This window comes from Oncorhynchus kisutch, linkage group LG10, assembly GCF_002021735.2.
Source record: "Oncorhynchus kisutch isolate 150728-3 linkage group LG10, Okis_V2, whole genome shotgun sequence".
Classification (NCBI taxonomy): domain Eukaryota; kingdom Metazoa; phylum Chordata; class Actinopteri; order Salmoniformes; family Salmonidae; genus Oncorhynchus; species Oncorhynchus kisutch.
This window is the reverse complement of record NC_034183.2, coordinates 16,766,840-16,778,660: the sequence shown is the minus strand read 5'-3', so window position 1 is coordinate 16,778,660 and position 11,821 is coordinate 16,766,840. Positions and strand designations below refer to the sequence as shown.

General features: G+C 42.5%; 1 protein-coding gene across 3 annotated transcripts in view; it reads left to right on the top strand.

Annotated features, from left to right (window-relative positions):
* Positions 1-1,122: 1,122 nt before the first annotated feature.
* The window catches only part of LOC109897832 (SRSF protein kinase 2), a 97,588-nt gene continuing 86,889 nt past the window's right edge, over positions 1,123-11,821 (top strand). For all 3 annotated transcript variants that reach the window (XM_031833223.1, XM_031833220.1, XM_031833219.1), the window contains exons 1-2: positions 1,123-1,261; positions 1,482-1,548. In XM_031833223.1, the coding sequence (XP_031689083.1) occupies positions 1,246-1,261; positions 1,482-1,548 (83 nt within the window). In that variant the 5' untranslated portion in view covers positions 1,123-1,245. The remainder of the gene's footprint in view (positions 1,262-1,481; positions 1,549-11,821) is intronic.

The following is an 11,821-nucleotide window of genomic DNA, read 5'->3' as shown; positions in this document are numbered from 1 at the left end:
CCGTTTCTGACACGGGACTGTTGCCCAGCATAATCGAATCCGCCGACTTGGATCAGAATTAGGGTTACATTGGCCAAACGCCACAGTGTTTCAATATAACGCTATCTTTCATTTATGAATAGTATATGATTCAGCTGCCACATAGTGTTCAATACCGATTATAGTTTATATACTTTATACTTCTAATAGTCTGGTAATAACTATGCCTATAATAAGAAAATGTAGGCTAATTGCAGTTTGCCAATCGCAGGCAGGCCTTTTCTAAAATGTCAATCTAAAAAATACAGATGTCTTTGAGAAATAGGCCTATTTGTAGGATAATTGTTGTTCTGGGTCAGAGAAAGTTATATATGTGATCCAGGGTGAGATAATAACGGATTAGGTTTGCCATAATATGACCCACCAGCTATGGATTGATCGGGTGACACAACAGATAACGAAATTGCAGTACTTTTTGAAACCCATTGACCTAACCTGCTAAGCCTATTCTGGGCCCATTTGAGATAGGCCTAGTCATTCCCCAGAATCCTAAACAGCTTTGAACATTGGATGGGATCCTAAAGAAGGAAACTTTGCCAGAACCAGCATGTCAATAACATGTCTTGAAAAATAATATAAAATAGGGTGGACAATTCAGCAGGGGGCTCTGTGTGATTCAGGGTTCCCTTTGCTCATGATACGCCCCAGTTACTACACTCTTAGAAAAAAAGGGTTCCAAAAGGGTTCTCCGAGTGTACCCTTTTTGGTTCCTGGTAGAATCCTTTTTGGTTCCAGTTAGAATCCTTTTGTTCCATGTAGAACACTATGTGGAAAGGGTTCTACTTGGAACCAAAAAGGGTTCTCCTATGGGGACAGCGGAATAACTATTTTAGGTTCTAGATAGAGGCCTACTGAGCTAATAGTGCTTTGGCGTGGGGATAAATAGGGAAGCAGGCAAGGGAAATATTTTAACGTTCAAGACATCAGAGACATTGATAAAATGGGGATAGTCTAATGTTGTCCGGAGGGACTCAGTCTTTCTGGTTTTGGTTCTTTCAATTTAAGCGCTCCTTTTCGCGCTAACCTCAATTGTGACAGTTGTGCGCGGCCACGTAGCATAGAGCTCCAGTGCTTGAGCGCGCCTCCTCCTCCTAACGACAGAGGGAGTGCGCGTTCTCCAGAGAGAAGGCTGGAGACGAGAGAGCGTGAGATCTCGGCTGCTGCCGTTGAGCTGCCGCTGCTGCTGAAAGGAAGGAGGAAAACATCATGAGCTCCAGGAAAGGTATGAAAATATGTTATATTTTTCAAATATTCCGACTACGGGACAGCTTTTGTTGGTTTTGATAAGAGGTGGTGAAATTACGCGCGTGCGGGGGTTTCCAACCTTTTTGGTTAAGGATGCTTGGCCGGGCCAGCTAAAGCTCGAGACTGATGTGTTGTTCTTTCTTTCTGTCCCTTCTCGGTGCTCGGACCTACTTCTACATTAATCTAATCTATTCTAGTGATGGCAATCCAGGCCCGAAAGAGAAGGCCCAAGGGGAAAAAAGACAAAGCAGCCCACGGAAGGAGGTAAGCAGAGCGGTGTTCGGAATGGAGTGGAAGTGGTATTTGGTGGTGCTGTGCTCGTTTGTTATGTCTCTTGTGTCAGGTCGTGACAGCGGTTATTAAGCTTTCCATAGAACGTCAGCAAGCTAAGCTGTCATTGTTGGCTGTGGCTGGTTGAGTAGCTGGTGCGAAGGCAACATACGGGGGAAGAGTCTGTTTTGGGCAGGTATGGCAAAACGCACACATAGGCAGGCATATTGCGAGGGCGGTGGAGCAGGTGCTGGTACGGGAACGCTGGTCCAGCTCGTCTGGGCGCTCCAACTGTGTGGTGTCGGAAGTTGCCATTGGCAACGTCCCTCGGGCCCCCTTGTGTATGGATAGGTCGATGGATATCTCGTGCCTGGAATGGCTTTTTGCCCAAGGAGGATATGAATTGCATGCTGGAGTTGTATATCGTAGGCCTAATACATCGGCAATGACTGACTCTTTCTGTGAAAACCTAACATGTTATTGGGTTGTTGGGATTACCCAAACATGGGTTAATTTAACCATCAGTTGGATATTTTTTTACTTTCATGCTGGTTGACCTAGCAGCTGGGTCTTTTTGAATGTAATCCTTAGGTTATTTTTCAGGAGGCGTGGTTTATCAGGGGTGTGGCTTTCAGAAAGCTCTTATTGACAACCTGTGAGAGTAAATGTAGTTGTTGTTCATCATGTTACATTTACATACTGCAAATCAACATTTTCTTTAAAATGTTTAGCATTTTACACATTCTTTTAGAATATAAAGATGATTTATTACCAGAGGTGTTGACTCGAGTCTGACTTGGACTCTACAAGATAGAAAATAAAATCACTTGACTTTGACTCGGAGCTTCAAGACTCGGGCCTCGACTTTGACTTGAGACTGATGACTTGAAACTATCGGGCGAAAGCGGAGAAGGGAGGCGTGCACTTCTCAAATCGAACAGTAATCTGCGCAACTCTGTCATTTTGTCAACAAAGCAACATGGTGCATCTTTTCCATAAAATACATGTTGTAATGTTCTAACTTGTTTTCATTGGGAAGGCAGATAAGGCGTTTTTATTAAAAGCAATCCCTTTTGCATGGGAAAACACAGAATCCTAGTAATTCCTACACGTGATTAATTACGTCACTTTGTTTAGAGCCAACTTCACTGTGGGTTTTGAACTGGGTGCCTGACTCAAGCCTGGGATCCAGCCCGTTTTCAAATTGAACGCAATAAACTTTCAGCTGATGCAAAACACGCCAACACGGATTTGTGGGGTTGCTAGTGTGAAACAATGGAAAAAATATAAACAATTCATACATATTTTAATATGCTACATACAGAATAGCCTTTGCTTATTTGATCTGCATTGCACCAAATTCTTGTTTAAAAAAAACATCTAATCTGTGCTTCTCAACCAAAAAGTTGCGGTTCTTGACTGTTTACCAGTCATCAGCAATGATGCGCAAAGGCGGGCGCACATATACAGATTAGTGACCAGAAAGCGCTTGTTTAATCTTCTACAATTTTGCATGTCAAAAATAGAGTAGCCTACCTAAATTGATATTATCCATTTAAAGTACAGTTTAGCAATCTGCTACAGATGCATCTTTGCTACAACAATCAGCTTGGTGTCATAGACTAGACTAGACTTAGTATGATGTGTTACGTTTGGTATGGTTAAATAAGACAGATGGTTACTTAAGGCAAAAACAAAAGTAGGGTGGTTGGTCGGGGTGGGTGAGCATATAACACGAACATCTAGCAACCCAAAGGTTGTGATTTAGAATCTCAAAATGGACAACTTTAGCACTTCTTGCAACCCAAAGATTGTGACTTCAACTCTCATTACAGACAACTTTAGCATTTTAGCTAATTAGCAACTCTTCAACTACTTTGCAACTACTTAGCATGTTAGCTAACCCTTCCCTCAACCCTAAACTTATTCTTTTAGCTAACCCATCCCCTAACCCTACCCATAACCCTTTAACCTAACTCCTTAACTCAACCTTAACTCTAACCCTAAGACCTAACCTAGCTAACCTAGCCACCTAGCTAGAATTCGTAACATATCATACATTTAACACATTTGCAAGATTTTGTACATTTTGCAAATTTGTAACCTATTGTACGTGTTGCAATTCAAAACATGATAATACAAATTGTAATTCATAACATATCATACTAAATGGAGTGTTTTGGTTTTACATACAGATTAATACGAAATGCTCTGAGACCAGGTTGCTACAATAGGCTACCTTTTCATTGATAATTTACATATTTCAGCTAGGCCTAGTTTGTGTGGGTTACAATTCTATACCTCAGTGGTGGGTTCTGGCTATATGTCTAAAGATAGCTGTAACATCACACTTCCTTCAATACTTACGGGAGGAAGATGTATCTTTCAGGCAAATTAATTATGATATTTGTGAGGAAGAAAAAGGTGACGGACAGATGCTTTCCATCCGATCCTGCAACCTCTGCTGCACACAGGTAGGCCATATGATCCTGCTTGCTCTGGACTCCTGAGAAGTGACAATGTGACACACTATCCCTAGTTGATATTGACTGCTAAAATGAATGACTTTCAGATCAAAATGCAGTTGTAAAACACAGTTTATTTCGGTATCTTGTGTTATGAAAATAAATGTATCACTGTTTATGGCTGTAATGACAGGCTCCATTTGCACAGCGTTTATGCACATGTTGTTCGCCCTTTGAGCACATGTGTGCGCAGGGGTCAGAACCACTCCTTTTTGTGGACTGAGCTAGAACAGATTGCTGATTTGATGTACAGCTATAGGATCTGGTCATATCTCGATAACCCAGCACCAATAACCCACCATCAACAACCCAACCTTGCTCTTTTTAAATAAAACAACCCAACTAAGTGACCCAATGCCTGCAACCCAGCAGTTGGATGAACTAAACAACCCAGTATTTTTTTTCTGTGCTAGGTTACTTCAGCTGCAACTGAGACTGAAACCCTGAGCCTTGTTTGGGGGTTGTAAAAGAGATCTGACTGATGTGACAGGCTTCCTCGGCCTATTTGCAGTAATGACAGCACAGAGACAGATGAGCATCCCAAATGAATAAACTAGCTACTTTCGTCGATTTAAAGGCACTATATGTGAATCACACCGGGGTCTGTGGCTGCTAGATGGCTGTTGGTGATGTAGCCTAACAGAGTGTGAGTGTTTGTGTAGACGAAGGACTTCTACTAGAGTGAGAATGATCTGGTTTGGGTGTGTGAGTGCTGTCTATTGCATGGTGCGTGAGCCGGTTATGATGAAGTGCAGTAGTTGGTATGCGCACGGCGGCACATTGGCCCTGTAAAGTGCATACGAATTGGTCTGGAGAGAGAGGAGCAGACTTCATGGCACAATGCTATTGGACCAAAGTCACCGGTGTAGTCACTGGCCACAATTAGGTGACTCCATACCAAGGTTCCGCCCACACAGGTGCGCTGTGGAAGGGGCTGGAATCGCTGTTGCTTCAGGAAACATTGACCAAATGATTCCTCACGTCACTCACAAACATGTCAAATAGAAATGTATTGAAGCACTGTTTTTTTCTCTTCTTCTTCTTGCCATTAATTGGATGATGTTAGAAATGTATCTTGTTATCATGCTGTTATAATTAGGGATGCACGATATATCGGTAAGCATATCGGAATCAGCCGATATTAGCTAAAAATGCTAACATCGGCATCGGCTCGATGTCTAGTTTAACGCCAATGTGCAAAACCGTTGTCATAGCTATGTAACATAGGTAGATGAGGTAATGACGCCACGACAAATACTACGTTACACATGCAACACAGCATTCCTAACCTAGCCCACAATGTCTGCTATGTGGATCTATTTTGAAGTTTCAAAGGAAGATAACAAAAAGGCCATGTGAAACATTTGTACTGCTATTATTTCCCGAAGAGGGGAGAGGGTGAAATCTTTCAATACCAAAAGACGTTCAGAGACTACTTAGAACAAAAGCAGAAAAATACTAAGGGCACACTTCCAGCAACTAAACAAGTTCAAGTCGAGCAGTCATTCGAAAGAGTAAGAGCATTTCAGCGAGACAACTCAAAGGCAAAAACCATTAACGCCAAGATAATGGTATTCATTGCCCTTGACAATCAACCGTTCTCTGTTGTGGATGATGTTGGCTTTCGCCGACTGGACGAGCACCTCGAGCCCCAGTACACTGTATCAAGTAGGCGCTATTTTTCAGATGTTGCCCTACCGAAGTTACACAGTATTGTTGAAATGCACATCCCTGAGCTACTTGCTACGGGTGTCACTGCTATTAGCTTCACGACTGACATTTGGACCAGAGATGTCAGCCCCGGTGTCATTCTCTGAGCCGCTTTACGGAGCCGCCACCTTGCTCGATGCTAGGTACAAGGCACCACACTTCGATGCAGACAAGAAACAGGGTTTACGTGAAATGTTAGACACAGTTGGACAAGATGGAAACGGACACAGTGACAGTGCACACAGAGGAAGAGGACCCACGACAGAAGAGGCCACGGACAGACAGAGCTGAAACTTCACTGTTTGACATGTATGATGAAATCCTGGTTGAGAATGAAACGACTGAACAAATGAACAACAAAACAGCACAGTAAGTAAGTGAAAGAAATAGGTTTGATTATGTTTTACTGGTAATGGGGACTTAAATGCCAACAAAATAACTTTTTGGTGTGTGTGTGTGTGTTTCAACTATTTAACTGTTTTAGAATGCTTAAAAGGCTGCTAAAATGTTAAATATCGGGTATCTGTATCGGTATTTCTTTTGGGGGGGGGGGGGGGGGGGGGGGGGGGGGGATATCGGATATCGGTATCGGCCAAAAATGTCATATCGGTGCATCCCCAGTTTTAATGGATCTATTACAGTGTATCTATCAATTTCAGTTGATTTATATTGGGTCTATTGACATCATGTGTGACTTCATGAGTATTGACATTGCTCTGATAGATAACTTAAAAATGAACCTGTATCACACTCTATCTTGGCCTTTGCCACCTTTCAATGTCATAACTGTGTGTTTTGTTAAAGCTTGGCTGCTGCTGGGAACAATCTCTCTGTAGAGACATGCTTTGAGCCGGAGTGGAAACCACAACAAACAAACGCATGACATGTTCTCAGGTGACATCATAGCAATACTCAGGCAACAAGTTGTCCTTCCTGTCCATACATTTTCTGTATGTGTGCATGTTTGTGCACGTGCTTATCATGTGGGCCCACGTGTGAATGTTGTTTTGTGTATGGTAGGCCCCTCAGGAGGACTATGTCTACATGTCTGTCTACTGCTACAGACAGGAGGCTCATCAAGACCTATCTGAAACCAGAGGGCCAAAGCAAAGCAGTAGTACCATTGACCCACATCACAGCCTCCTCTCCATTCATATGGAGAGAACTCTCTTCTGTTTGCACCCCCCAGCCCCTGGAGGGTTACGCCCACCCTATTTGGCTGACATCTGACCTGGCCACACCCTGCCATCAGAACAACACAGGGCCTGAGAAAGGAAGATCACAATAAAGCTGGGAAGAACAGAGGCTCCTTTCATTGATCCTCAGCAACAGCTACAGCGAAACCGAACAGGACACACACACACACACAGGAAGAGTGCTGCTGGGTGTGGTGCAGAGTGTGTGTGTGTGTGTGTGTGTGTGTGTGTGTGTGTGTGTGTGTGTGTGTGTGTGTGTGTGTGAGTCATGTCCATGTGTACATTTGTGTTAGGTTATGTAGATGGGATGGTTCTGAAATAGAGTATGCTCTGCAGACAGTCTGAATTGGGCCTGAGTGCCTCATATTCTCTTCCATCTGTCTCATTCATGCTGCCTCAAACAGATTAAGTTTGCTCACTGCCCTTTAAATGGTTTCTGGGGGCAGTTCTTTAGGCCTTGGCAGCCAGTTATTTCTACAAGACATAACTTGTGACTTGATAGACCATAAAACAAATCAAAGATGAAAGATTCTATGTTATGAACAAGGTGTTGACTGTGTGTGGGGGCGGAGGGATAGAGGGATTTGTTCATCATCCTGACCAGAGGTTCACTTCTTTCTATCACAACATGCACTTTTCATCCAACTGTTGCTTATTTATTCAGTGGTTTACAGTCAGTTATTAACTAGTGATGTGATCCTATCACCAACTCATTCACACAGGCATACAGGAGGCTGCATGCTCACACTTATCCTGGCATGACTGCCTGGGCGACTGCCTGAATGAGTCCAGCATCAATGCTGCCAGAATTATTACATGATGATTATACCTGTTTGTAGTTTGTTTTTGCACTTTATATGCATTATCAGATAGATTTGTAGGTTAACACACTGAGATGAATGATGGCTAACTCTAAAGTTATGGCTCGAGATGACTCAGTCATCTCAATTCTGAGTTTATGATTTCTGCTAGCATTAAACTCAGAACCACTAGAGAAGCCATACTCAACTGGTGGACAGTGGTCCAAAACGGGGTCAATACGGACCGCAGGTCCAGACTTAAGAAATCGTAGTTATTATAACCAGATTACGTGCCCAGGGGCCTCGACCACCAGGGGTCCCCCATTTTCTTTTTGTTGAGTCACTCCAGTGTCATATGAACACCCATAAGACATGACAAAATGGGTAGAAATGCAGGAAATTTGCTTTAAAAATGACTAAATGTTCTCAACGCCCCATGGCAAAATGTGTAGAATTGCAGCAACATTTTCTTTCTGCCAATAAGAGGGGTGTGAACAGTTTGGGGTTGCATGGGTTGCGTGTTGGTGGTTTGTTACTATGCCGATAAATTACAATATTCATCCAAACCTTTGCCACCTTTGCCACTCACAGTGCATTCTGAAAGTATTCAGACTCCTTTACTTTTTACACATTTTGTTAGGTTACAGCCTTATTGTAAAATGGATTAAAATGGGTACCAAAACATTTCTGCAGTATGGAAGGTCTCCAAGAACACAGTGGCCTCCAAAATTCTTAAATGGAAGAAGTTTGGAACCACCAAGACTCTTCCAAGAGCTGGCCGCATGGCCAAACTAAGCAATCGGGGGAGAAGGGCCGATGGTCACTCTGACACAGCTCCAGAGTTCTTCTGTGGAGGTGGGAGAAACTTCCAGAAGGACAACCATCTCTGCAGCTCTCCACCAATCAGGCATTTATGGTAGAGTGGCCAGACAAAATCCACTCCTCAGTAAAAGGCACATGACAGCCACTTGGAGTTTGCCAAAAGGAACCTAAAGGACTGTCAGACCATGAGAAACAAGATTATCTGGTCTGATGAAACCAAGATTGAACTATTTGGCCTGAATGCTAAGCGTCATGTCTGGAGGAAACCTGGCATAGTGGTGGCAGAATCATGCTGTCAGGATGTTTTTCAGCAAAAGATGAATGGAGCACAGAGTACAGTACAGAGAGATCCTTAATGAAAACCTGCTCTAGAGTGCTCAGGACCTCAGACTGGGGCGAAGGTTCACCCTCCAACAGGACAATGACCCTAAGCACACAGCCAGACAACACAAGAGTGGCTTCGGGACAAGTCTCTGAATGTCCTTGAGTGGCCCAGCCAGAGACCGAACTTGAACCAGAATGAACATCTCTGGAGAGACCTGAAAATAGCTGTGCAGTGACGTTCCCCTTCCAACCCGACAGAGCTTGAAAGGATCTGCAGAGACAAATGGGAGAAACTCCCCAAATACAGGAGTGCCAAGCTTGTAGTGTCATACCCTAGAGGACCTCGCTACCAAAAGTGCTTCAACAAAGTACTGAGAAAAGGGTCTGAATACTTATGTAAATGTTATATTTCAGTTTTAAATCTTTTATAAATTTGCAAACATTTCAAAAAAACTTTTTTTGCTTTGTCATTATGGGGTATTGTGTGTAAATTGATGAGAGAGAAAAAACAACTATTTAATCAATTTTAGAATAAGGCTGTAACGTAAGAAAATGTTGAAAAAGTCAAAGGGTCTGAATACTTTCTGAATGCACTGTATAAACTGTGTGTGACCGGACCTTCTCAAATAGTGCTTGAGTACCCATGCGCCAGAGCTTCAATGACACTGCCATAATTCTGTGTATCACAGCGTTTGTGTTGTTAGTGATACTGTATCATAAATCTTATAAATATCCTAGCCTCAGTGCTAACAGTGTGTGTCGTATAATTCTGCTCCCTCCCTGTGTACTGCTGTAATGTAGATGCCTGTATGAGCCCAATGCAGTCTGATTGATGTTGCTACATCAACAGCATTGATTTTTGTCTTGTGTTTCGCCATTTGATGGAAGATGGGAGTAGGCTAGCGAACAGGACTGTGTGTGGTGCAGTGGAGTGAGGCAGCCAGGTAGCGTAATGTTCTCTGGAATTCAGACAAATGTTTTTTCTGCGGTAGCTGAATAATATTGCTCCAGCTTAAAACTCCCCCTCTTGGAGTTAAGTCAAAGTTTTATAAATAGGTATATATAATAATAAGCCATTTAGCAGACACTTTTATCCAAAGCAAACTACTCTCATACATTTTACGTACAGGTGGTCCCAGAAATTGAACCCACTATCCTGCCATTGCTAGGGAGATGCTCTACTAACTGAGCTACAGAGGACCATGGTACCTGACTACGTTGTGGTGGTTCTTCTATGGAAGTCAGAGGACTAGGTACAGGCTTCAATGTTGTCTGAGCAGACCTCAGCACAACCGCTGACTTAGGTTAATTAATTCATTTAATTGATTCCCAGAGAGGATCACTTAGTGATGGTGAAGAGCCAATACTTTGGACCAGACCTTGTTGGTTGGTTCTGCTGACTGGACATCAGTGACCTGAAGCTTATATGCACTTGTTTACGGTTTGTTTGTGTAGATTGTCAATTCACATTGCTAGCTATGAGGGCTGTGCCATATTGGCCTTATCAGTATATGTCCCTGGTCAGAGATGTATGGACTGAGAGTGTGTCAAAGGCAAGTGGATTTGAGTGTGAGTGAGCAAGAGGGGGAAGCTCAGGAATTCGATCCCTGCTGGACAGCTTCATCGATACGGTGGCCTGGCTGAATGGATCTGATATCCACAGCTCAGCAGAGTAGTTGGCCCAAGTGATGTACTAGGCAGTACGCACCACCCTCTATAGCGCCTTGTGGTCAGAACCCAAGCGGTTGACTTACCAACTAGTGAGGCAGCCAGTCAAGATGCTTTCAAGGGTACAGCTGTATAACTTTTTGAGGATCAGAGGGCCAATGGCAAATCTTTTCAGCCTTCGGAGGGGAGGAGGCGTTGTTGTGCCTTCTTCACGACTGTTTTGGTGTGTGTGGACTAGAGGTTGACCGACTATGATTTTTCAACGCCGATACCGATTATTGGAGGACCAAAAAAATCCGATACCGATTAATCGGATGATTTTTATATATATATTTGTAATAATGACAAATACAACAATACTGAATGTGAACACTTTTATTTTTAACTTAATATAATACATAAATAACATCTATTTAGTCTCAAAATGTATGAAACATGTTCAATTTGGTTTAAATAATGCAAACATTGTGTTGGAGAATAAAGTAAAAGTGCAATATGTTCCAGGTAAAAAAGCTAACTTTTAAGTTCCTTGCTCAGAACATGTGAAAGCTGGTGGTTCCTTTTAACATGAGTCTTCAATATTCCCAGTTAAGAAGTTTTAGTTTGTAGTTATTATAGGAATTATAGGACTATTTCTCTCTATACCATTTGTATTTCATTAACCTTTGACTATTGGATGTTCTTATAGGCGCTATAATATTGCCAGCCTAATCTCGGGAGTTGAAGTCATAAACAGCGCTGTGCTTCAAGCATTGTGAAAAGCTGCTGGAAAATGCAGGAAAGTGCTGTTTGAATGCTTATGAGCCTGCTGCTGCCTACCACCGCTCAGTCAGACTGCTATATCAAATATCAAATCATAGACTTAATTATATTATAAGAAACACACAGAAATACAAGCCTTATGTCATTAATATGGTCAAATCCAGAAACTATCATTTTGGAAACAAAACGTTTATTCTTTCAGTGAAATACAGAACCGTTCCATATTTTATCGAACGGGTGGCAACCCTAAGTCTAAATATTGCTGTTACATTGCACAACCTTCATAAAAACTCTCTTGGTAAATAGTATGGTCTGCAGCTTATCATGAGATATTCTAATTTAAGCCAGCAAAAACTCAAGACTTCCTTAACATTAGAGATCGTGCACCAGCTGTTTTTAACACATTCCTCCCCGCTTTGTCTTAACCGAGGCTGCTGTCCTGGAAAAACCAGCTAGATGT